This window comes from Eulemur rufifrons, chromosome 6 (assembly GCF_041146395.1).
Source record: "Eulemur rufifrons isolate Redbay chromosome 6, OSU_ERuf_1, whole genome shotgun sequence".
Taxonomy (NCBI): Eukaryota; Metazoa; Chordata; class Mammalia; order Primates; family Lemuridae; genus Eulemur; species Eulemur rufifrons.
Window position 1 is genome coordinate 43,176,050 of NC_090988.1, and position 25,762 is coordinate 43,201,811.

Consider the following 25,762-nt stretch of genomic DNA (forward strand, 5'->3'; position numbering starts at 1 on the left):
GTTAAATGTAGGGCCCTAATAACATTTTAAAAGGCTTTGTTAGTATATCTTCTGAATTCCATAGAACAGATTCTCAGGGTATAACAGTTTCTCTAAAATGCCCACAGGCAGTGTCAATGTCTTTCCGTGGAAATCTGGCTCACCCAGTAAGAGAAAAGAGGCCAAGGGGAAGAAAGACTAAACCTGGGAGATGGCAGGTAGTGATGTCTCCACTCTTTGAATGGGACTTCTCCATTTACCACCCTCTCACTTCCTTCTATGGTCTGGACCTTTAATCACCACAACAGTCAGCCTTGTAGGGTCAAGCTAATCTCTGTTGACATCATCCTACTACTTCCCCTTTCAAATTCCAGTGAAGCTATGTGTTTCCTGTCCTATTTGACACCCTAGAGAATGAATACTGGCTGGTTAGTAACTAAATTTAGATTGGCAGCAATGTGTTGAGTTTTTGGAGTGGAGATAAACAAAACCAGGTGACATTTCCAAGCCTCTCAAGGAAAGGGAGTAAAAAACCTTTCTGGGGTAAGAAAACAGGGAAAGCTTCAACAGTTCCATAATAGAGAGAGGCCTGCTGGCAAGTTCAGAAAATAAGCCCATTGGAACCTTTTCTTTTAAACCAAGAGGACGACTTTGGGGGGCGTCTCCAAACACATTCTTGCTTGACTATGCTAGGAAAGCTCGGAGAGCCAGAGCTGTGACACCCTCTTTCTCAGGGGAAGCTGTTCAGGCAGTTGCACCTCCTCTTTGTCAAGCTGTTGGTTTCAACCACAAACACGAGGACACCCAGGGGTGGGGAGAGAGGGGAGAAGCCGTCCGCCCCGCCCCCAGCACACCGGTCTCGCCGCCCCTCCCCCGCCCCACCCCCCTCTGTGACCCCCGCAGGCTGGGCCTCTGGCGACCTGTTGGCAGAAAGTCACGTGACGCGGCCGGCCGCGCACTCCCCCCGAGCGGGCCTCCTGTTGCGCCCGCCGGACGGGTTCCATCACGTAACGCGCGGGCGCCGCCCCGCTCTTCCCTCGCTGAGCGAGGGAGGGCGGGCGTCGAAGAGGAAAGAGAAGGGAAAAGGGGCGGGAGAAGGGAGAAGGAGGGGCGGTGCCCTAGTCACGTGACCCGGGGGCAGCCCGGAAAGCTCCGAGGAGGAGCCTGGCGCCGCCATTTTCCTGCAGCTGCTTGTCCCTCTTGCCCTGCCGAGCTCCAGCTGACCAGGGAAGGGGTGGGCTGAGCTGAGGCGGGGGCAAGGGAGTGCCCGACGTCGTGTCCGACCCCGTGGGTGACACGAACCGGTTCTCTCCGGGCCAGGTGGCAGCGCGCGGCCCTGAGCCCCGCCCCAGGCCGGCAGGCGGGGAAGGAGCCGGTGGGGGTAGGGGGTGCGGTGGGGGGTGGGGGTCCTCCGGCTCGTGGGGGTCCCAGTCCCCGCCGGCTGCCGAGTGGGAGGGGTGGCGGAGGAGCCGCAGAGATGTCCGGCCAGAGCCTGACGGACCGAATCACCGCCGCCCAGCACAGTGTCACCGGCTCCGCGGTATCCAAGACAGTATGCAAGGCCACGACCCACGAGATCATGGGGCCCAAGAAAAAGCACCTGGACTGTGAGTGAAGCCAACCTCGGCCCCCACTCCCTGCTCATGCCACCCGATTCCTTTCCTCATTCTTTCCTTTCCCCCTTCAGCTGCCTGTTCCCTCCCTGCGTCTTACTAGCACGGCGGCTCTCTGCCCGTTGAGCTGTGTTCTTTTTGCTTCCATCACATCAGCCTTCACGGCCTCCGTTCCCCCCGTTCCCTGTCTAAAAATCTCTGACAAGCCACTCCCCTCCTGGTTCCTAGGGGACCCTCGCCTCACTGCCCAGTGCGACACCATACCCCATCACACTGGACCAACTTGCCTCCCCACCTAGCTTCTCATCCCCCTACCCCTCTCTCCTGCAGCCTTCTGCTCTTCCATCCCACCCGTCCGGTGCCGCCCCGTTGCTCTCGCCTGAGCGTCTCCCGCTTGCTCCCGGTCTCACCGCCCCATTGTTTCCCCATTAGCCGCCTTCGGGTTTCCGTAAATGCCGGGTTCCTTGGACCCACATCCCTGCTGCTCTGTAACCGTCAGGGTTGCCTCCCTTGAAGTGATTCCCATTTCCTTTGCTCTCCACTAGCTTTTCCCTTTCCTTCCCGGCTTTCTCTTCCGTCTTTCCTCCCCGACTTGGGTTACCTTTTTGGCCTGTGTAGCTTAAGTTCCTTCGACTCATTTTAAGCACCCTACCCAGTACTCTACTTTTATCCTTCTTCGTGGGTGTAGGGGAAGCTTTGTGGAAAGTTGGAATTTTTATTTGCCTCTCGTGGAATTTAATCATTGTATTGTCTATACATACTTTTGACTGGGGTGAGTTATGAATGTTAGCCTCTCCCCCCGCTCCCCGCCCCGCACTTTCAAATGGGAATATGGAAAAAGGCTTTGCTGATATTGGTATCCGTTCCTGGAACTGTTAACCCTGGCGGTTTGAATTTAGAAGCTTAAGTGTGAAGCGTAGACTGTTGGAATTCAAAATGGCTTAATAAATTTACCTACAAATAGCTTACAACGATGTTTGATGTTTGAGTTTGGATACGTTTTAATTTATGCCAATACATATTTGTAGTTTTACTTATTTTTTAAACTAAGTCTGAACTGAACAGAATATGTCAATTATCTTTTGAGGAACTAGATTTTCTTATACGGCATAGTATTGCTCCATTCGCTAACTTAGATACAATTAATAGAACTAACTCCTCCCAACTATTTTGAAACCTGGAAGCCACCTTTAATGTCCTCCTTTTTGTTTATGCTCCTTTACCTCAGGGTACAAAGTTCAGTGGATCACTCAGGCTTTGAGTCAATGGAGCTTTGACCTGAAACTTTTCAGGGAAAAATAGGGAAATAGTCACAATAGTAAGTTCCTTTTCAAATGACTACTGGACACATTAGTCTGACTGACTTAAACGTAAAGTTACTTTGCTTTACTGCTTGAAGCAAGAATGAGTATGTCTTGATAGGGAATTCATTGTCAGGAGGCCTGTTTTGGTTTCTCATCCGGACTTTGGCCATAAATAAGGTTTGCTCATTTAAAAAAATGTACAAAATGTGAATTCTTCCAAGATATTTGCTCTTGAAGTGCTGTTAGAACAAGTTATTGCTGTGGACAAACCCATTATTCATTTTGATTTGTTCCTCTACTGTGGAAAAGTTTTTAAAAAATCATTAGTGCTTGGTTCTCAGTGATGATACTCACGCAGGCTACTTTTTAACTTATCAGTCCTTGCCTGTTTAGAGAACGGAGACTACATTTAAATGGTGACACTTACGCACAGAAAATTCTTTAAACTGCATCATGGAGCTGTAAATGCTTTTTTGATTATCTGATATGGGGAGTAGGCATTTCTACTCCTTTCTTCCAATGACTACTTGGTTTGCCCTACCGTATTTTACAGTTTGCCCCTACCACTGTGTTAATTCTTTTATTAGTTTTTTTTTTTTGGAAATAGTTCACACAGAAGTGACTGTGTGAACTATTTTTCTCTTCCTTCACTCAAAGTGATAAATTGTAACAAGAATAGATAAAGCTTTTAAAAGTCTTTATAAATATTGTTTTATTTCAAATGTAGCAGTGGTTCTTTTAACACAGTGCCAAAAAGAGTAGAAAATAGGTTAGATAGGGTTAGAAGGAGTGATATTTGCTTACGGTTTTATAAATGTTATTAGCCTTTTCTCTTGTAAAAATCTCTATTGCAGATGCCAGCTGGGATTAGGTTTGGAGGATAATCTCACATTTGTGGTTCTTTTTCTCTGCCACTGCTGTTTTTATAAGCTCTTACCTTTTTAAAGCTTGAATATACCTGGTAGTGTTTGACTTTTTAAAAAAAATGTGTGAACATTATGCCTCTTTCTTTTCAGTAAGGTTTTAAAATACAGTGACACTGTTTTCTCTGTACTGTTGCTTAAAATGCCTGTGTATCCAGTTCTCATTAATGAAATAAGTTTAAGTAAAGTCTGACCAATGAATGGTTTACTAGACAAACACCTTCGCCACACTAAGATGCTTTAAGAAAATTAAAAAGGTTCTTAGTGTTGACATCATGAACTTTAGGGTTTAATATAGAGATCTGTCATTTCAAGTAATTTTTCCTCTTTTTAAGATTTTTCCTTTATAGTGAAAGCTTAGTTCTGTTGTACCTTTTAATGTCCCCAACAACTAACACCTACTTCTAAGAACCTAATGAAAATGATTTTATGAAAATGGCAGCATTTAACAAAAATATGCTTAGGTTTGTTGTTTTAACTATAGGTCTTAGAATGTGGAGGTAGTTTCTCTTCATTTCCTTACCGAAATCTTTCCATATTAGGAAGTGATTATTATAATCTATGAATTATGGCTTAATTTCATACTACATTATATATTAGTTGAAAAAAGATCTTTTTGCTTTGCTTATACAGTAGATGTTAGTGGATAATAATGTTGACCAGTGTCCCCAGTGTGAAAAGAGTTGTCAAACTTGATACATATTAGTGAAAATAAACATGATTTCCAATAAATTTCAGGCTTTTAATGGCCATAATCAAGGTAGAAGAATAGTAGCACTTGTATTTTTTTTTTCTTTTTCTTTTTTTGTTTAGTAGCACTTATATTTGAAGAACTTCAGTTTTCCAGGCCCTTATATCATTTAATCCTCTCTTATAGGTGATGGGTGGGGGTAATTCCTGTGCATAAAAAGTAGTTTCTAAGTCCATTTAAAGAGGGTATAGAATGCTTAAAACATTCATAATGATTGAAGTATAGACAAAACACTATTTTTAACATATCTGATTTCACAACATTTTAATCTTATTCTGTTTTTGATATGAATTCTTAACTTTCTTTTTCTATGTTAGTTTAATTTGCTGTCCTTGGACGTTTACCTTTTTTTGAGACAGTCTCACTCTGTTGCCCTGGCTAGAGTATAGTGGTGTCTGCCTAGCTCACTGCAGCCTCAAACTACTGGGCTCAAGCCATCCTCCTGCCTCAGCCTCTTGAGTAGCTGGGATAACAGGTGGGCACCACCACGCCTGGCTAATTTTTTTTATTTTTGGTAGAGACAGGGTCTTGGTTTTGCTTAGGTTGGTCTCAAACTCCTGACCTCAAGCGATCCTCCCACCTTGGCCTCCCAGAGTGCTAGGATTAAAGGAGTGAGCCACCTCTCCTGCCCAGACATTTACTTTTTGACATGTTTCACTGAAATGTAATATTTATGTTAATGATTATAATGTCTTAATTTTTTTAATCTATATTTTTCCCAGTTAATTTCCAGGGACACTTCATTTCAACCACAATCTGTCTGCCTTATCCGTTCTAACATAAAATCAAGATTAATTTCTTATTAAGCATCCATTATAAGCATATCTTTTTTTGGTAGATACAACATCGTTATTTGTATGTTGTGAACCAAAGCTAGACCCTGCTTAATTTTTTTTTTTTTTTTTTTTAACAGAGTCTCGCTCTGTTGCCTGGGCTAGAGTGCCGTGGCGTCAACCTCAAACTCCTAGGCTCAAGCAATCCTCCTGCCTCAGCCTCCCGAATAGCTGGGACTACAGGCATGCACCACCATGCCTGGCTAATTTTTTCTATATATATTTTTAGTTGGCCAGATAATTTCTTTCTATTTTTAGTAGAGACAGGGCCTTGCTCTTGGTCAGGCTGGTCTGGAACTCCTGACCTCGAGCGATCCACCTGCCTCGGCCTCCCAAAGTGCTAGGATTACAGGCGTGAGCCACCGCGCCCGGCCAACCCTGCTTAATTTTAATTGTGGAAACAATTTTTTAAAAAGTAAGACTTGTGAATGTTTTGCATATGTAGAAGGTGGGATTTGTATTTGGGTTAGTGGTTTTTATGACCATTGAAAATATATAGGCTGGATGAGGTGGCTGTCACCTATAATCCCAGCTCTTTGGGAGGCTGAGGTATGAGGATTGCTCGAGGCTGGAAATTCAAGATCAGCCTGGGCAATATAGTGAGACCCCATCCCTGCAAAAAATTAAAAAAAAAAAAAAAAAAAAAGAAAAGGTATATAAAATACTGAAATGTCCCTGAATTAATTTACTTTTTAAGCATATGTATTGGTTTTTAATATCTTAGTTAATGACATCTTAGAGGTGCTTAGTTTGCATATTGTCAAGAAGGTATCTGATAATTGGGATCTGACTTCTAAGATGAGGCATGTAAGGAAAACATAAAATGAAAGATCTGTCCCAGGATGTCTTTTGTTTAGAAATAAGGTAACTGCGACTTTTAATAATGAGAATTACTTTAATTTAAAATTGTCCATTGATCATCATTTAGAATATTTTATGTGAAAGTTCACCATAATGTATAGAAAGTCACTTCTGTTTTGTTTTCTTCAGTTCCAAAATGCTTAATTTCATGATTTCTCAAAATCAAAGAAGTAAGAAAAATAAACTTAAAGGCATCTTGGCAAGAGGATAGAGCCCTACCAGGAAGAGTTAGCCTTAGACTTTCAAAGTAAAGGCTTAGTATTTATTCTTCCTGTTCTTTTGGTGGCTACAGTGGCATTTCCGTTACTTTGTGTTCTGTCTCAGTATGTTCTGAGTTAAACTGCGTTAATACATCTCTAGAGAATCAAAATTTTGGATTTGACCTTTTAGAATTTTGTATGTTTATTGTGTATATGGTTCTTTTTGTGGACGATCTTTCTGGGCAGTTATATTTGACTAATGATACTCTTAAAAGGGAATCTTGATGAACCTAAACATTTATATTTTATTTTATTTTATTTTATTTATTTTTTTTCTCCTCCCTCCCCCCTATATTTTAGAAATTATGTTCAGAATTATGATTTGCCAGATTATCAGAAAATTAAGGATTTCTCAAGTCAAATTGGTATGTAGGTAGCAGTAGGTGTACTCTTTGTGCTGATTGGCCTAGATGGATTTTATATTTAACAAATATTTGTGGTTATTTTGTGCAGGCCACCGTATTGTATTGAACACTTTATATTTGTTAACTTCCTTTTAACAGTTTTGTGAGAGAGATTCTATTGTTTCCATTTTGCTGAAGTGGAAACCAAGGCAGTAAGAAGTTCAGTAATTTGCCCAGTGTCACAGAGCTAGGAAGAAGGGAACTGGGATTTTGAACTCTAGTAGTCTAGCACTGGCATCTGCTATTAACTTAGTGTGACTTTTTACATAATTTTTTATTCCAGAAAGTGAATAGACTATATTCATTTATTCATGGCAGTGGGTTTTTAAAAAATAGACTTTATTTTTTGGAGCGGTTTTATTAGTTTCATGGCAAAATTGAATGGAAGTTATAGAGATTCCCCATATACCCTCCACCCCTCCTACATGCATAGCCTCTGCTATTATCAACATCCCCCACTAAAGTGGTACATTTGTTACAATTGAACCGACATTGACACATCTTTACCACCAAAAGTCCATAGTTTACATTAGGGTTCACTCTTGGTGCTGTATGTGTAGATGGGTTTTGACAAATATATAATGGCATGTATCTACCACTGTCATACAAAGTAGTTTCACTGCCCTAAAGAGCCTCTGTGTTCCACCTATTTATCCTTCCCTTTCTGAGAACCCTGGCATCCAGTGATCTTTTTTCTTACTGTCTCTATGGTTTTGTCTTTTCCAGAATGTTATGAAATTGGAATCATACAGTATTTAGCCATTTCAGATTGGCGTCTTTCACTTAGTAATAAGCATTTAAGTTTCCTTTATGTTTTTTCATGGCTTTATAGCTCATTTCTTTTTAGTGTTGAATAACATTCCATTCTCTGAATGTACCATGGTTTATTTATCCATTCACCTACTGAAGGATATCTTGGGGGCTCCCAAGTTTTGTCATTTATGAATAAAACTGCTGTGAACGTGTGTGTGTTTTTTGTGTGGACATAAGCTTTTCAGTTTGTTTGGCTGGATCATTTGGTAAGAGTATGTTCAGTTTTTTAAGAAACCTCCAAACTGTTTTTCAAAGTGGCTGTACCATTTTGTATTCCCATTAGTGAATGCTATTGTTCATATCCTCACCAGCATTTGAGGTGTTCTGTATTTTGGCCATTCTAGTAGGTGTATAGTAGTATCTAATTGTTGTTTCCCTGACATGAAATGCAAATTAAAAGATATGACATCTTTTCATGTGCTTGCTATCTGTGTATTTTCTTTAGGGAGGTGTCTGTTAAGTTCTTTGGCTTGTACTAAAAGTCAAGTTCTTTGTTTTCTTGTTGAGTTTTAATAGTTATTTATATATTTTGGATAACAATGCTTTATTAAATGTACCTTTGGCAAATACTTTCTCCCAGTCTGTGGCTTGTCTTTTCAGTTTCTTGACAGTGTCTTTTGCAGAGCAGAAAGTTTTGATTTTAATCACTTGCAGCTTATGAGTTTTTTCTTTCATGGGTCATGCCTTTAGTGACATATCTAAAAAGTCATCGACAAACCCAAGGTCATCTAGGTTTTCTTCTGTGTTATCTTCTAGGAGCTTTATTGTTTTGCATTTTATATTTTATCAGTCTGTAATCCATTTTGTCTCTGATCCCTTTTGAGTTAATTTTTGTGAAGGGTGTAAGGTCTGTGTCTAGATTTAGTTGTTTGCTTGTAGATTTCCACTTGTGCCAGTACCATTCATTACAAAGAAGAAAAAAGACTATCTTTGCTCCATTGTGTTGCCTTTGCTCCTTTGTTGGCAGTGGTTCTTAAAGTGTGGGCCAGAGACTCCTAAGGATCTTCAAGACTATTTCAGCAAGTTTGTGAGGTCAAAACTATATTTGTGTACTGAGACATTATTTGCCTTTTCCACTTTCATTCTTTCACCAGTGTACAGTGGAGTTTTCCAGAGGCTATGTAATGTGTGATATTGCAACAGATTACAGTAGCGGATAATAAGAATTCAGCTGTTTCCTATTAAGCCACATAGTAAAGAGTTTTGCGAAAATGTGAAACAATGCCATTCTTATAATTTTTGGGGGGAAAATGTTATTTTTCATGAAACAGTTTTATTATTTTTAAATGAATTAATATTTTTAAACTTCTCAGTTTCTTGGGTTCTGGTTTGTTTTTTTTTAAATGTGTTATATGCTATTTTATTATAGGGAATAGGACTGTTTCTTTTTTTTTTTTTTTGAGACAGGGTTTGCTCTATCATCCTCGGTAGAGTGCAGTGGTGTCATCACAGCTCACTGCAACCTCAAACTCCTGGGCTCAAGCGATCCTCCTGCCTCAGCCTCCTGAGTACCTGGGACTACAGGTGCAAACCACCATACTTGGCTAATTTTTTCTGTTTTTGGTAGAGATGGGGTCTTGTTCTTGCTCAGGCTGCTCTTGAACTCCTGAGCTCAAACAATCCTCCTGCCTCAGCCTCCCAGAGTCCTAAGATTACAGGTGTGAGCCACTGCACCCGGCCTCATATATTATAATTCTTTATATAATAGCTTCTATAATTGTGTTTGTATAGCGGGCACTTGTATGTCTTCTTTACCATCCTAAATGCAGCATATAACAAGTATTAAATAAAAAGATGCTAAATGAATCAAGGAGGAATTAATTTCTCATGGGGGTTTCTAATGTGTTATTAAACAATGTTTAGGATCTTTAATATAAAGAAAGAGGAAGATTACTATAGGAGTGATAGTCTTTGCTGTGAGTAGTGGGTAGTGGTTTTAGACTTCTTTCTGTTTCATGATTAAGTAAATTTTTATTCTGTATTGATTGAAAATGTGAAGAATTATGGAAGTTGGGAAATAAACTTCCCGAGTTAGGATATGTACAATTAGGGTAATTTGTCACAGTAACATATTTATTCCAGACCTAACTATTGTTCATATATTTGACGTAAAACAAATGAGTTTGTTTGTCAAATCTTGGGGTTTTCTTCTGCTTTTCTCTTTCTTTCTATTATTGTTGTTATTATTACTTTGGTAATGTGTGATTGTTAAAAATCAATTCCTGACAGTCCTTGATTTTAGAGTTTGTGTTATCTGTGATAGTTCACAACCGTCTCCCCCACCCCCTCCCTTTTTTTTTTTTTTTTTTTTTGACAGAGTCTCACTCTGTTGCCCGGGCTAGAGTGCCATGGCGTCAGCCTAGCTCACAGCAACCTCAAACTCCTGGGCTCAAGCAATCCAACTGCCTCAGCCTCCCGAGTAGCTGGGACTACAGGCATGTGCCACCATGCCCGGCTAATTTTTCTATATATGTTTTTATCTGTCCATATAATTTCTTTCTATTTTTAGTGGAGACGGGGTCTCGCTCTTGCTCAGGCTGGTTCTCGAACTCCTGAGCTCAAACGATCCACCCGCCTCGGCCTCCCAGAGTGCTAGGATTACAGACGTGAGCCACCGTGCCTGGCCTCCCCCCACCCCTTTTAAATAAAGTCTGGTTCTGTCATCTAGGCTAGAATGTAGTGGCACAATCATAGGTCACTAGAGCCTCAAACTCCTGGGCTCAGATGATCTTCCTGCCTCAGCCTCCCAAGTAGCTGGGACTACAGGCGCATGCTACCATGCCAGGCTAATTTTTAAATTTTTTGTAGAGATGAGGTCTCACTGTATTGCCCCAGCTGGTCTTGAGCTCCTGGGCTCAAGCTGTCCACCTGCCTCAGCCACCCAATCCCAGCTGGGATTCTAGGCGTGAGTCAGCGTGCCTGGCCACATAGTCCACATCTTATGGCAGGATGCTATAAGGCCTTATTTGCTAACTGCTTGCATGTTTTGGTAGAGGACATTGGCAAAGAATTTAAAATGCAAATGAAGATAGTAAGAAGTGAAGTATTACCTTTAATAAGCTATATTGAATGAGGGGGAGCGGGCTTCTTCCTACTTCAGCTATGCCCATTCTTTCCCACTCTCCACACTGTTTTTTTTTTGAGACCTACAAAGACCCATGAGTTTATTATTTTGTAAGACTTTATTTTTCTTGGACAAGGTCTGAGTGGAAAAATGAGACTCTTAAGGATAAATAGTGATTTGCATATGGACAAAATGAGTTCCTTTTAAATTAGCATAAGCAGTGACATGGAGGCAAGAAAGAGCTTTATGGTGTGTTTGGGGTAAACTTTAAATAGTTCTTTACAGTGGAATGCAAAGTGTTAATGGAGTAAGGGGAGATAAGATTGGAGAGGGAACCCTTAAAGGTCTTGAAGGAGCAGGAGTTAACTTAGTAGACTCTAGTCTCTTCATACCTCTTCCCCAAATCTTCATTTTAGAGTCCCCTTTTCTCTTATTTTAGCTGCTTTCCTTCCTAGCTTTAGATGACAGTGCCATGAAACTGGGGAAGTATTTTTTTCCTTTTCCCTGGTAGTTTGTAGGAGCGTTGTTGAGAATAATAGGAGGGAAGGAACGCACAGTTCTGTTGGCAGGTGTGCAGAGGGCTAAATGTGCCTTAGCACCCAAAATTGGACCTCTGAATATTGTTATATGTAGTGGTTTGGGTCCCTAAATAAAATCAGGTGTACTGTGATCTGATGGCTTTTTAGACATGTCTGGAAATCGAGCTTTGATTTCCAAGTTTATAAACTTAAACACAAACTGTTTATACTGTCATCTTATTATCAGATAATAGTATGAATAAAAAAGATTTGTTAAACCAATTTAAAGTCAGTAAGAATCTTGATGGCCTGACTGACTTACGTGGTTTAACTGTTGACATCTGTTTATCTGCAAATGATGCATTCATTAGTTATTAGTCATTCTTACATTTTTGAAGTTGGATCTCTACCCAACAAAACTTACTTAGTCTTGTGGAAATTAGTATACTCCTTAGCAGTTACATATTGAGTGTTAAAAGAAAAACTGTAGACAAGTTAAATTTGTTAATAGTAGAGTTTATTTGAGCTCAGAAACAATTCATGAATTGGACAGCACCTGAACCAGTAAAAGTTCAGAGAGCTCTACCCAGCAATGTGGGCAGGCAGTATTTATAGATAGAAAAAGGTTATATACAGAAATAGCCTTATTGGTTACAGCTCTGCATTTGCCTTATTTGGACATGTCTGAGCAGTTTGCAACCTGTGATTGGATGAAAGCTTGGCTGCTGTAATTGGCTGAGACTTAACTACTTGTTACAAGAATATACTCTTAAGTTAGGTTGTAGTTTGTTTACATACTAAGTTGCAGTTCACTGCTTACAGAGGCAGTGTTAGGCCAAATTTAATTTAACAGTGTCTACTATATATGCAAATTGTTGTGTTGAGATAATTGGGAAATCTTAGAAGTAAAATCACTGATAATGTCCTCAGTCTAGCAGGGAAGATGAAATAAACAGATAGCTGTATTGCCAGGCAATGTGAGATAAGTGCAGATTAAATGACATTAAAAATCAGAGGTGAGAGATACTGCTTTTGATTAGGAAAGAACTAGACCTTAAATGATAAGTAGTTAGGAGCAATAGGCATTTCAGGTGGAGGAAGGAGCATGGGCAAACATTTGTAGGTAGGAAGGCTGGAATGGTGTTTGGAGAACAAAACAATCTGTTTGTGAATGGAGTGCTTTGGGGCTATGAGAGGGACAGGTTGGATGTAATAAGAAGTACAGAGCAATTGTCTGAGGCTAGATTGTTGAAAGTATGATGACTTTTAATTATATGGCCTTGAGATATAGCTTATTACCAGGTAGCTTTTGGCTACTTTGAAAATGTTGGACCATCGTTAGCCAATTTTTCGAAATTACCCTATATCATCATTTTCTCCTGCCAGTGTGAAAATAGAGAGAACAAGGAGTTTTGCTGATCTTGAAACTGAGGATGAGATTTTGCTGCTTCAAGCTTTTTATATATTAACTTTATTATAGACTGGATAGTGGCATTAACTGAGGTTTGGGGGATTTCTAAATCTCTAGATTGCACAAAAATCATTGAAAAAGTCTTCTCAACAGAAATAATGTATACCTAACTTTTATCTTAAGGTAGAGATTTTGTAAAGTTTAAGGAAACATTTCAGTCTTCAGTGTTACATAAAATTAGTTTAGTTAGGACATAGACAAAATGAGAACAGCTAATCTTTAACACATTAACTGCCATGTGACTTGTATTTAACTCACACTAGTTTTGAGCCTGAGGCCTCTCAAAGCATATGTAACTCACATGTCTCTTCACCTTGGAAGCTACATGAACTATTTCAAGTTGCATATAACTCAGACACAGAAAACAATAAAAAATTTAAAAAAATTATTAAATTAGAAAGGATCATTTTGTTTTCAAATGTTTTATTCTATTTTTGTAATAAAACACTGTGGCCCCAAGGAAAAAAATTTTTTCTAATGTGGCAGTCAGTATGTTAAGGAATCCTTTCTATGTTTTGAGCAATTGACATATATTAACAGAACACTTAGAAAAAACCTATTTATTAGATGGTTTTGTTAGCACTATTTTACAGATACTTAAACTAAGATGCTGTTAGTAAGAGGAAATGGAGAATAACTCTAACATTTAGATGGTGGTGAAGAATTTTGCCTGGAAGTCAGACAATCTGGGGGAGCCTCTTGGCTCACAGAAAACTTTTAGGGAATGGGATATGGTTAGGAGAGAGCTTTTCTTTGAGAAATATAACTTCAATAAATAGTTATAATATTTTTTGTAGAGATCAGGTCTCATTCTTGTTCAGGCTGGTCTTGGACTCCAGGCCTCAAGTGATCCTCCAGCCTCGGCCTCCCACAGGTGCTGGGATTACAGGTATGAGCCACTGTGTTCCTGGCCAAAACCAGCTGTTTAATGACCGAGAAGTTAAGGTTTAGCAGGCAGTATTTCCTTGGTTATTTTTCTTTTCTCAAGATTAGCTTTTGTAACTTTTTTTCACAGAGCTATGTAATTGTGTGTTATCAGGTTTGGATTTTGTATTGGGCATTAATTTAATATAACATCTTAGACTTTGTAAACTATAAACCCTCATTTGCTTTTGTTCTTCATATTCTTTTGCAAAATATTGTTTGGACTTGGTGACGTAGAGTGGATCAAGACGTTATCTTCAGGTGATTTTTGTAGCTCATCCCAGAAACACTGCATAACACAGCTGAGTGGCAATAAAGGACAACCATAGATGCTGACTTAAAAATTAGTTGTGGATTTGTAACTGGTAGCTAAGTTAGAAAGCTATTTATAGAGCAGCTCAGGAGGCTGAGACTTGACTGACTGCCTAAAAGTGATGTGCAGGGAGAGAAATACTTCCATCAGGAGATTGGAAACCTTTTAAGAGAAGCTTAAGCTGCTTCCTATCCTTGGAGTTACAGACTTAACCTAGAATTGATTTTCCTTTGACTTTCTTCATCAGAGTTATGTTTTCCTAACTTAGTGACTAACCAAGAATGTGTTGTAACTATTGAGGCCCCTTTTAACATGGTTTACCCCTCTTGCTATTACTTAGAATTGGAAATGATTACATCTCTGGTGCGAAAGATGACTGGAAAACTGCTGTATGTGTTCTTGTCGTGTAAAATCACATAAGACCTGTTCACCTAACATCTAGTGAGTTAACTTTGTTCTGTGACATTCTTGCCTCTTTTAAACTTGCTCATAAATTAAGGCTTGTGGTTTGAGTCGTTTGGAGATGAGGAGTACCCAGCACCTTTTTTTCTTTCCTTTTAGAGTCCCCATTATGTCCCAGAATGCCTAGACCTTTTGAAACCTGTTCTTTGTGAACTTGGGTTGAATAAGATGCTATCTTCTTTATATTCTGTGGACTTTAGTTCATTGTAATTACAATGAAGATGACGATGCCAATGAGAAGGACATACTAAACCAGACTAGAGGTATTTTATTATACATGTTAAGAAATTAGATTTATGAGAACTAAGCATTGGATTTGTGAGAAGGTGGATTTTAGAATAATTAGAGAACGCGATCTTGTACGACTTGGAATGGAGAGAGAGAGGAAGGGAGTTGAGTGTGTGTGTGTGTGTCTGTATCTATCTCCATCTATTACCCTACTGCAAAGACTGTTTTTAGAATCTAGTTCCAGCTGGGCGAGGTGGCTCACGTCTATAATCCTAGCACTCTGGGAGGCCAAGGCGGAAGGATGGCTTGAGGTCAGGAGTTTGAGACCAGCCTGAGCAAGAGTGAGACCCCTATCTCTACGAAAAATAAAAAAAAAAAATTAGCCAATCATGGTGGTGTGTGCCTGTAGTCCCAGCTACTCGGGAGGCTGAGGCAGGAGGATTGCTTGAGCCCAGGAGTTTGAGGTTGCTGTGAGCTAGGCTGACACCATGACACTCTAGCCCAGGCAACAGAGCAAGACTCTGTCTCAAAAAAAAAAAAAAAAAAAAAAAAAAAAAAAAGGAAGCTAGTTCCAACACAACCATTAGTTTGTGTTACTTCAGTTAGGCAAATATTTAAGTCTTTATAGTGGAGATAACATTTCTTGCTTTGTCACTAGGCTGTTGTACTAATCAGAAGACTAAGATATGAGAGAACTTTGTAATGTATAAAGAAATCCATGTGTGCATTGTAAAGATTTTGCCACTCTTAAGATTGAGTGCAGGTAACTATGGCATTAAATAACACTTTCCAGTTGTGTTAGTCTGCATTGTGCTGCTGTAAAGGAAATACCTGAGGCTAGATAATTTATAAAGAAAAGAGGTTTATTTATCTCACAGTTCTGCAAATGGTACAAGAAGCATAGTGTCAGTAGCTGCTTCTGGTGAGGGCTTCAAGGAGCTTCCAACCAAGGCAGAAAGTGAAGGGGGGGCGGTGAGAGAGAGAGAGAGAGAGAGAAAAGCCACGCCCTTTAAAATAACCAGCTCTCATGTGAACTAATAGTGATCTGCTGCCATAACCCAAACAACTCCCACTAGGCCCCACCTCCAACATTGAAGATCACATTTTACCATGAGATTTGGAGAGGACAGACATCCAAACTGTATCACCACCAGCTGATGAAGAAATTGGGCTTCAGAGAGGTTTTATAGAAGTCATTGAGTTTGAGGTAGTTTCATAATACTGTATTGGAAAAGTGGTGGAGGAATAGTCTTCCAAAATGAGGGAAAACTCATCAAATGATGCTAAGTAAAAATTAAAATATTGTATATTTGTAATGGTGCTTTAAGGCTTATAAAGTACCTTAAGTATATGGCCTGAATCAAACAAGAATGTTGTGCAAGTTAAGTATTAATAATCCTATTTTTGAAATATAGAAATTGAAACTGCATGGCTAAATAACATGCCTGACATCATAATAGTGAATAGTAAACCTGGAATTTGATTTTAGATCTTTTGCTCATTCTGATATGTCCCCTTAGGACACTAGCACGTGGAAATGGATGGGACCATGCATTGAAGCAGAAGGAAAACCTAGAGCAGAACTTCAGTAATAGTGAAATTAGCATCCTCATTGTTACTCATTGTTTGAAGCAGATATTGGAAATGGTTAGCACTTAGGACAGGCTGTCAAATAAGTGTGAGCCAAAAGATTTTCTAATAGGAAGAAATGAACTTTAAAGGAATATCTCATAGAAAGAGCTAAAAACAAAACACTCCCTGCCAATCCCAGTCTTCTCGAAGTTATCTCATATAGCAGTGAAAGAGAAAGCTAATGTTCTCTAGTATTTGTGAAATTTAGGTAGGGATTAACTTGGGAAGTAGTAGTATTTACAGTAGTAGCATTTTAGTTGGATAAAAGATTCATTGAGGATCCTTTGGCATCACAGCAAAAAGAAGTTGATAAAAGACTTGTACTGTAGACTGATGGGAGAAAGGTGGTTAAATATTCCTTGCTACTTTTCTAGACCATTTAAGATTTGTATTACTTTCTCATATAAGCCAAGAAAAAGCTTTTTTTTTTTTTTTTGAGACAGGGTCTCACTCTGTTGCCCAGGCTAGAGTACAGTGGCATCATCATAGCTTAACTGCAGCCTCAAACTCTTGGGCTCAAGCAATCCTTGTGTCTCAGCCTCCTGAGTAGTTGGGACTACAGACTACGGGCACACGCCACCACGCCTGGCTAATTTTTCAGTTTTTTGCAGAGATGGGGTAATCAACTTTTTATTCTTAAGGTCTTTTATTATTAGTATTACTGCAGTTGTTACTGTGGTATGTAGAAGCAGAAGAACTAAATAAAAACTTGCTGTGTTATGTACAATATATATTAAGTGTTATTTATTAGCAGCAGAGGTCTGTTTATCAAAATGCCTTGTATTGAGAGATACTTAAACCTATATTTAGGGAAAATAAATTCATAATCAACAATATAGTGTATAAAATAAGTTGTGATCATGTCTGACCTTTTTTTTGATTCTTTTCTCAGTGTAATTTGCTGTTTTTTCAATGTTTTTAAAAATATTGAGTCCCCTTAAATTTCTGCTGTAATATACATAAGTTGATAGCTTTTAAACTTACAGTGAATCAAGTAATAATTCTGTTTTTTTCAATTTTGGAACTTAAATAAAACATACCAAATTCTTTATATTTGTGTATAGACTGAAAAAGTTATTTTCAGATTAACAAGCACTTTTTGATAGCCAAAGGTTGGATTTTTAGATTCAAATAGATTTTTTTTCTTTAACGTTATTGAGGTATAATTTACACAGAATTTTTAAGTTAAAAAAATAACATCACTTGAACTTTGGCAGCTTTTAAAGCAGATTTTTATCTTAGGAGATATTTTATAATAATGTCTTTTAAGGAAGGTATTTGTCAAGGAATGAAATGATCAGTTTTTGGTTGTACTGAGAAATAGGTGAATGTGGGCTATATGGAATTTTTTAAAGATGAGGTCCTCTTATGCTGTCTGTGCTAGAGCTCAGTGGCTATTCATCAGCTCAATCATGGCGCGCGCACTACACCCTTGAACTTCTGGGCTCAAGCCATTCTCCCACCTCAGCTTTCCAAGTAGGTGGGACTATAGGTACATGCCACTGCACTTGGCTAGGAATCTTATAAGAATAGTTGTGTGGTTATGAAGTGCTTCTTGTGAAATCATCCTGGCGATTATTCCTTCCTGTAGAAACTTAAAGGCTTATTAAACTTATTAGGAAAAATACTTTGGCTTTATTTTATAGTGATTTATTAATGATGTATTTAATTGCTCATATTTTCTATTAATGGAGCATTATTTCAAAATTTAAAGCCATGTAGATAAGTTATTATTTGGCACTTACTATTTCCAGCTACAGCTGTCATAACTGCAGTTTGTTTACAGCAGTTTGAAAAAAGGTTTTTCAGAAATGGCTTTCACTTGTTACTCAGTGGCTTAGAGGGACATCTTAATGCCTACATGCCTCTGTAGTAGTTGATTGTGGTGATCAGTTTTATTGGTGTCCAGGCCATTGGTGACACACTACCACTGTTGCCATAATTCTCAAAGTCTTTTTATCTGGTACTGCTTCCCTGATTATCATGTATAAATAGCAACCTCCCCCAAACACATACCCTCATCCCTTCTAAGAGCTAAGAGATCCTTAGCGCTTACCACCATTTGACATATGTTTGTTCATTTGTTTACCGACTGTCCTTCGCAACCTCCCACTAGCAAATAAGTTCCATGGTAACAGAAACTTTGTCCATTATTATATATTTCTAATATCTAACTCTTAAGGCACTATTTTGGCATATTATAATAAGCAGTGACTATTTTTAGAGTAACTAGGATTTCTGTTTGTTCTTACTGAGGTTTGCAAAGCTTCATGAAGGTGAAATATGAAGATTCTCATTGTTCTAAGTGCATTGGGGACATGAAACGAAACTTGTGTTTTCTGGGTGAGGGAGACTCTGGTAGAGAAGCTAACTGCAATCCATTGTTACCTCTGACTAGGCAGAATTTAAATTGTTAACAGAAGGCATGAAAATTCTTTTAGATTCCTGCTTATTTTTTAGACATGGGCTTAGCTATTACCGAATAACATTAACCTAGCTACAGGAAGGACTTTTCCCTCTGTTATTCTCTCTTTTCTCCCTATATCTTATAAGCAGAGAAATGGGCTTTTATTTTCACCTATAAGTCTGCAAATATTTATACCATCATATGCATACACGTACAAGGCACTATGTCACCCATTGTGGAAAATGCAAGAAGACAGAAGATTCTTGAGAATTTAACAAAGTAAAGAATTAGTCTTATTGATTAAAATAAAAATGGAACATTCAGGTTACAGTTGAGATGATGTTCTTGTTTTTTAAATATGCAGTATTTTAGACATAGAGGTGAAAAATTCTGTTAATAATATCTCCAGCTCCCGAGAAGATTTTTAGATTGATTTTCTGAGAAGAAATTTATGAAACATTTGCATAGAGGTTTTCTTTGAAGGTAAGCGATTAGATGATTTTCCCAGTGTGAAAAAAATAGGACCAGAGATTAATGTTAAAAAATGCTCATGGGTAGGGAGTGAGAGGACAAAGTGGATAGAATAAAAGCATGTGTGTCTTTTAGGAAGGCTGGGAACCAGGATAAGTACTCATAAAAGAAAAATGCAAATACACCGGGAGTAGATGGTGGTAGTGTATTAATTTCTTAGCTACATATAAATTTTATTAGCTCACTTATAACTAGGGTGACATATAATTTAATGTCGAACTGGGTCACTTTTTAAGAGTGGAAGGGGCCTGGTGTGGTGGTTCACACCTTTAATTCCAGCACTTTGGAAGGCTGAGGTGGGAGCATCACTTGAGGCCAGGAGTTAAAGATCATCCTGGGCAACTTAGCAACATCTCACCTCTACAAAAAAAAAAAAAAAAATGAATTAAAAAAATTTACCTGGATGTGATGACATGCATGTGTGATCCCAGCTACTCAGGAGGCTGAGGTGAGAGCCCAAGAGATTGAGGTTGCACTGAGCTATGGTCATGCCATTTTACTACAGCCTGGGTGATAGAGTAAGGGAAAAAAAAAAGAGTGAATGGGTATGCTATACCAGTGGGACACTGGGACAACAGGTAAACCAGGACTGTTCCAGGAAAACCAGAACACTTGGTCTTTCCCAATTAATAACATATTTTTCTTCAGACTTAGTCTCAATTCCTTTAACCTCTCCAGATTTTTTTTTGCCCCCTTTATAGTATTCTGGTCTGTATTTGCAGGGCCTTTCAAGCTTGATTCCTTTTCCTGGTCTTTGTTGGAATGAAAGAATTCTTTCAATTTTTTCTGTCCCACTCCCAGGACTGTTCTGGCTCACAGCATTAGTAGAGGTAAGTACGGTACTTATAACATATAAGTTGTTAGTCAACTTTTTATTTAATATTTTGCTTAGGAAGTCAAGTTTTATGTGTTTTTGATCCAGTAATAGATTGTTTTTGAGAATCCTGGTGATATCTCCTTAACTGGGCTAATGAACTTACTATTAATAAGTAAGTTCTTACAATATAATGCAAAAAACAGTTTGTAATTTTGGCACTTTCTCTTATATTACTTCATACTTAACATGTTTTCTTTCCTCTAGGTGGGATTATAATTATGAAATTTTGAATCTTCAAAGAAGAGGAGAACATTATTTTTTGATGTTGGAGCACTGTAATGCTTTCATTTTGTTTTCAGTTTAAATAAATTTTTTAATTCTTATATTAAGTGATGAGTGTTTATTCCGTTAAGTAACTCTACATCTTGTATTTTCTGATAAATTAAAAATTAACATAAAAGTAATCTTTGAGGTGGTGCTTACCAAAATATACTTTTCGTCGTCCTTGAGATTCTTATTGGCAATCTGGGATGGAACTAAGGTGTTTAGGTTTAGAAATCACCACTTTGTGGTACTAGAATAGAATCCTAAACTATCTCAAAATTTAGGAGGTTGCTTATAGGTGAGCCTGAACCCATCTCTGTTCTTGCCAGAATCCTAACTGTTTCTCTGTGCAGTCTGCCATCTAGTGGCAGGAATGCAGAGTATTACAGCCCACCAAGGAGAAGCTCTAGGTTTTCAGACTTTCTTATATTAAGAATGCTTACATTGTAGGGTAAACATTTTGATCATGAGGGGAGTGGGGAAATGACTCTTTTACTTGGAAATATGAGTCAGTGGCAGTGAATTCTGAGAGTGTTCCAAGAGTATATGTTTTTCTGTAGAGCAATTTCATAACCTAAACTTACTGTTTTAGTTGTAAGATTTTTTTGTATTTATGACAGACGAATGGATAAGGAGGGAAATGAAGAAATTTAAGAGACAGTAGGTTGGGCTGATTTGAAAAAGGTGTTTTGTGTGTGGACTAAAATTTTAGGGCAATTACATAATGACTTCATTAACTAAAACATCTTGCACTTTTAAAGATTAAAGTTTGGACAGTTCAGTAAATTTGGCTTTGGTTTCAGCTATGACATAAGAGGCTAAATTTCAAACATTGATGTAGAGTGTCTTAGGGGCTGGCTTTTATGTATCTAGCTTCATCTAAATTGTTTCTTCTCTAGATACCCCTTTTCAGTTGTTCTTCTTTCCTTTGCTAGAGAGAAAAAGGATATTAACCCTTTCTTTGCCAGGCAAATGCATTAAAAAAAACATTCTGTGTTCTGTTCTTGCAGTAGAGGCTTCCTATTGAGGTAGTTCATACTACCTCACTGTAGTAGCAGAGGGGCGGGGGGCAGGGAGAAGGAATGTAGGATGGTATAAACTTGAAAAAGCAATTAGGCTATTCCAGGTTGCTAACCCATTTTTTCCAAATTATCATTGCACCATAGCTCAGAGTAAATAGAATTGCTTTCTATTGACATTTTCTAAGTTACATTTCATTTATTAATTTTAATTGAATAAATATTTAGGGCCTATGCTGCTAAATGCTAGCAGTATAAGGATGAAGAATAACATGGTTTGGCTGTCAGTGAGCTCAATCTCATGGGAGAGACTGATACATGAGCCCGTAATTATAATGAAGTGTGATAACTGCTATAATTGTAGTATAATGAGTTAAGGGAGTACCAAGTTGGAATCAGGGAAAATTTGCTTTCCCTTCCAAAATAATCACTCACTCCTCTGTGCCATCTCTGAACCCCATGTGTATAGATTACAATCACCACAATGTATTGTGAAGCTATATCTTAGTAAGGGAGAGATTTCATGTCTTCACAGCTTTGTATATCTAGGTATTTTGTATCAGAGGAATCAAACCGTTGATTTGAATTGTATTCAGGTCATTCCCATCAAGAGGGATAGAATAAATACAACAGAGCTCTGAAAGTATGTGGCCCTATCCTTTGTCTCACATGTATTTTGGAATATATACACACACTTACTGTATATACTTGATGTACTGTATGTACCTGAATGTGAGGAAACCCAAATGTAAAGCAAGCCCTCATTTTCCCAAAGACATGATCCCTAAAGTTCTATTTATTTTACCTATTTAATCTATAAATGTTAGGGATATAGATGAAGCAATCAGCCTCATAATATTAAAACTCATTAGTTAGAATACCCATTAAAGATGACTATAAAAAACAATATATGATTTTAAAATAGTGGTTTATTCCCACACTTCTCTATACATCTCAAAAAAAATTTGACTCATACTCTACATTCGTGTACATCTTGGATAGTAGTGATTTTTGGTCATCCAGAGCCCCCCTTTTTTAGTTATATCTTTCCTTCTATGTGAGATCTTTCAGGTGAAGCACTTTTCTAGTTTGCACTGGAAATTTTTTCCCAGGCCATCGTCTTCCATTCTTGTAATGCTAAGACTTTTCTTTCATTCTTCATGTATATTCCTGATCTCTGCAACATAACTTTTTATCTTGTTGCTTTTTAAAGTGTTCTGAAGATGCCCAACAAGTTGAAATTCTTAGGCAATTATATGGTATTTACCCAGGAATACTTGCTACATCTATGTTAAATTTTTTTCTTTTTTTTAAAAAAAATTGATTTCTTTAGGTGACCTTCATAAGTACCTGAAACTAGCATTGATAGAGATCTTTTCAGGGTAATATATGTTAAAAAAAACTTTGTTTAAAATATAAAGTCACATAAGGAAAGAATTTGGGAAGACTCACGGCAGTTGAATAAGCCATCTCCTTTTACATGACAATTTAAAAAATTGTAGAATTATCTTCTTTTTTTTTTAATTTAAGAGGTGTGGTCTCACTATATTACCTACATTTAAGTGCAATGGCTACAGCCTTGAACTCCTGGGCTCAAGTGATCCTTCTGCCTCAGCCTCCTGATTAGCTGGGACTTACAGATGCATATCACCTTGCCCTCCTTTCTTAATTTTTATGTGTGTAGGTCTTAGTCCATTCATTTTGCTGAGACACAGTGACAGAAATAGCATATCTAGTTGTGCTAACACACCGATTTTTTTTCCTATAGCTGCAATTTGTTTTTTTAGTAACATGGGACTTTGATTTACTTTCATTGCGGGGTCTGGAGATTCCTTAAAGCTCATCTACCATGGTGAGAGATTGAACTTGTGTTCAAAATATTGATCTACTTGAATGGTGGCCACCAAATTCTCAGCTGTTATACCATGAAACTCTTATTCTTGTACCACCTCTTGCTCACATCCTTGAGGAAATAAAGAAATGTGTCATAGCTATCTTTTCTGTTGTGCATCAGGATAATGTTCCAAAGAGTGTGGGATGAATTATGGTACAGAATTGGTGTGTGCTGTGTGACATGAGAAGTACTTACTAAGGTTTGTGAGGTTATAGAAATAATAGTAATATAGTTTCTTTACAAATTGGTTTTGAGTGGGTCCTGCTCAGTGCCATAGGTAGACTGAGTCCTCTCTATAGGTCACCATTACATAGTAAGTTTGATTCTGAATTTCACATTAAATTATTTGAGTTTATACAGACCTAAATTTTAAAATTTAATTTATTTTTCAAAAAAAACAAATTGGTTTTGACTTCATATACAACTTAGTTGCTGAGTCATGTTAGAAGTGTTCACTTCTTTTTGCATCACCTTGGATTTGGGCAAATATAGTACATATAAGAAAAAAGAATGTTAGGTTATTAAGTATGAACTGTCCAATTTCCTTAAGTACTAAGTTTGACAGTTGATATCGCTGACATTTCACCTTGACACTTCTTGTTTTACTTTTATTGTGAAGATGCATCCTCATTTTTTCAAATGCATGGTTTGGCTTGTGATTATCTTTCAAAGTTTTTTGGAACAATTTTTGCGAAACCGTGGATAAGTCAAAAATTCGAGTTACTTTTGAATATGAATTCCGTCGTGGAGCCAATGCTGTGCAGACAGCTCGAAATATCAATGAAGTGTTTGGGAAGGGTGTGGCTAATGAATGCACACATTAATGGTTTGAGAAGTTCCATTTTGGTGATTTTAATCTTGAAAATGAGCCATGTGGGGAACCTGAGACCAAGGTGGGTGGATAATAATAAGCTGAAAGCTGTAGTGGAAGTGAGTCCATCTCACCTATGTGTGAATTAGCAGCAAGGTGTGACATTACTATTTCAACCATATTGGAACATTTGAAATAAATCGGCAAGGTAAAGAAGCTGGATAGATGGATACCGCATGAATTAAATGAGCGTCAGCAGAGAAATCATCTTAAAGCTTGCCTTCTTTGCTGTCATGACATAAAGACAAACGATTCCTACACTGTATTGTTATGTGTGATGAAAAATGGATTCTTTTTGACAATCGCAAGCATTGGGCACAATGGTTTGTATAAAGGTGAAGTGCAGAAACACAGTCCAAAACCGAATATTCATCACAAAAAGCTAATGGTGTCTGTTTGGTGGTCCAGTGCTGGTATTATCCACTACGGTTTCATGAAATCTAGCCAATCTATTATAGCGGATGTCTACAGTAACCAGTTAGATGAAATGATGAGGATGCTTAGGATTGATTAAGCAGCTGAAATTGGTCAATTGAGACAGGCCAGTCCTCTTGCAAGACAATGCTTGATCACATGTCACTCAGACAACACTGCTCAAACTACAAAGGCTGGTCTTGGAAACTCTTTGTCATTCACCACATTCACCAGATCTTGCACCAACTGACTGCCACTTCTTCCATGCTTTAGACCACTTCTTTTTTTTATTTTTATTTTTTTATTATTTTATGTCATCCTATTGTTATGGGGGATACAGAATTGCAAGTTACATACGTTGCCCATGTACCGCCTTTCCCCCCAAGTCAGAGCTCCAGGTGTTAGACCACTTCTTGCAAGAAAAAATATTCAATTCTTAACAAGCTGTGGAAAATGCCTTTCTTAATTTCATCACCACTTGCTCTCTGTGCTTCTTAGCTGCTGGCATAAATAAGCTACTATTAAGATGGTAAAACTGCATCAGTAGTTTAGGGGCGTACTTTGTACTGCTTCTTGTTTGAGATACAATAAACTAAACTTTTGATTCAAAATCAGAGATTTCATATTTAATAACCTATAAACTTACACAATATAATTTTTTTTATTTCAGCTCATTATGGGGGTACAAAAGTGCAGGTTATGTATATTGCCCATGTCCCCCACAAACAATATAATTTTTTAAAATGGTACTTACTGTATATTTTTCTTTACAATGGATTTTAATTTAATATGTGGTGAGCATTTTCTCCTGACAGTTTTTTTTTTTTTTGGTCATGAGTTTGTTGGCCTTATAGTATTTCATTATCAGAGTGTACTGTCATTTAATTAACTAATTTTCCATTATTGGACATGTCCACTTACATTATGAATTAGGTCCCTTAGCTTCATTAGTACTTTCATAAAAGCCATCTGGGTATCTTTACTTGTCATTTCTTTTTAATGCCCTGAATGCCCCCTTCTTTTCTCTTTTCAAATTAACTCAATTCCTGTCACTTCTACTGAGCATTACATATTCTATCTTTAAGGGTCCCTAATCATTACCTTAAAGTTCAGTTAATATGTTGGTTAGATT

General features: G+C 38.0%; 1 protein-coding gene across 14 annotated transcripts in view; it reads left to right on the forward strand.

The window, feature by feature from the left end:
- The first annotated feature begins 381 nt into the window (after positions 1 to 381).
- PICALM (phosphatidylinositol binding clathrin assembly protein) overlaps positions 382 to 25,762 on the forward strand; it is a 98,441-nt gene continuing 73,060 nt past the window's right edge. For 8 of the 14 annotated variants that reach the window (XM_069470963.1, XM_069470960.1, XM_069470959.1 and 5 more), the window contains exon 1: positions 1,384 to 1,586. In XM_069470963.1, the coding sequence (XP_069327064.1) occupies positions 1,457 to 1,586 (130 nt within the window). In that variant the 5' untranslated portion in view covers positions 1,384 to 1,456. Of the gene's footprint in view, positions 523 to 1,151; positions 1,587 to 25,762 lie in introns of those variants that run through there. The other 6 variants (XM_069470964.1, XM_069470967.1, XM_069470965.1 and 3 more) reach the window with 3 other exon arrangements.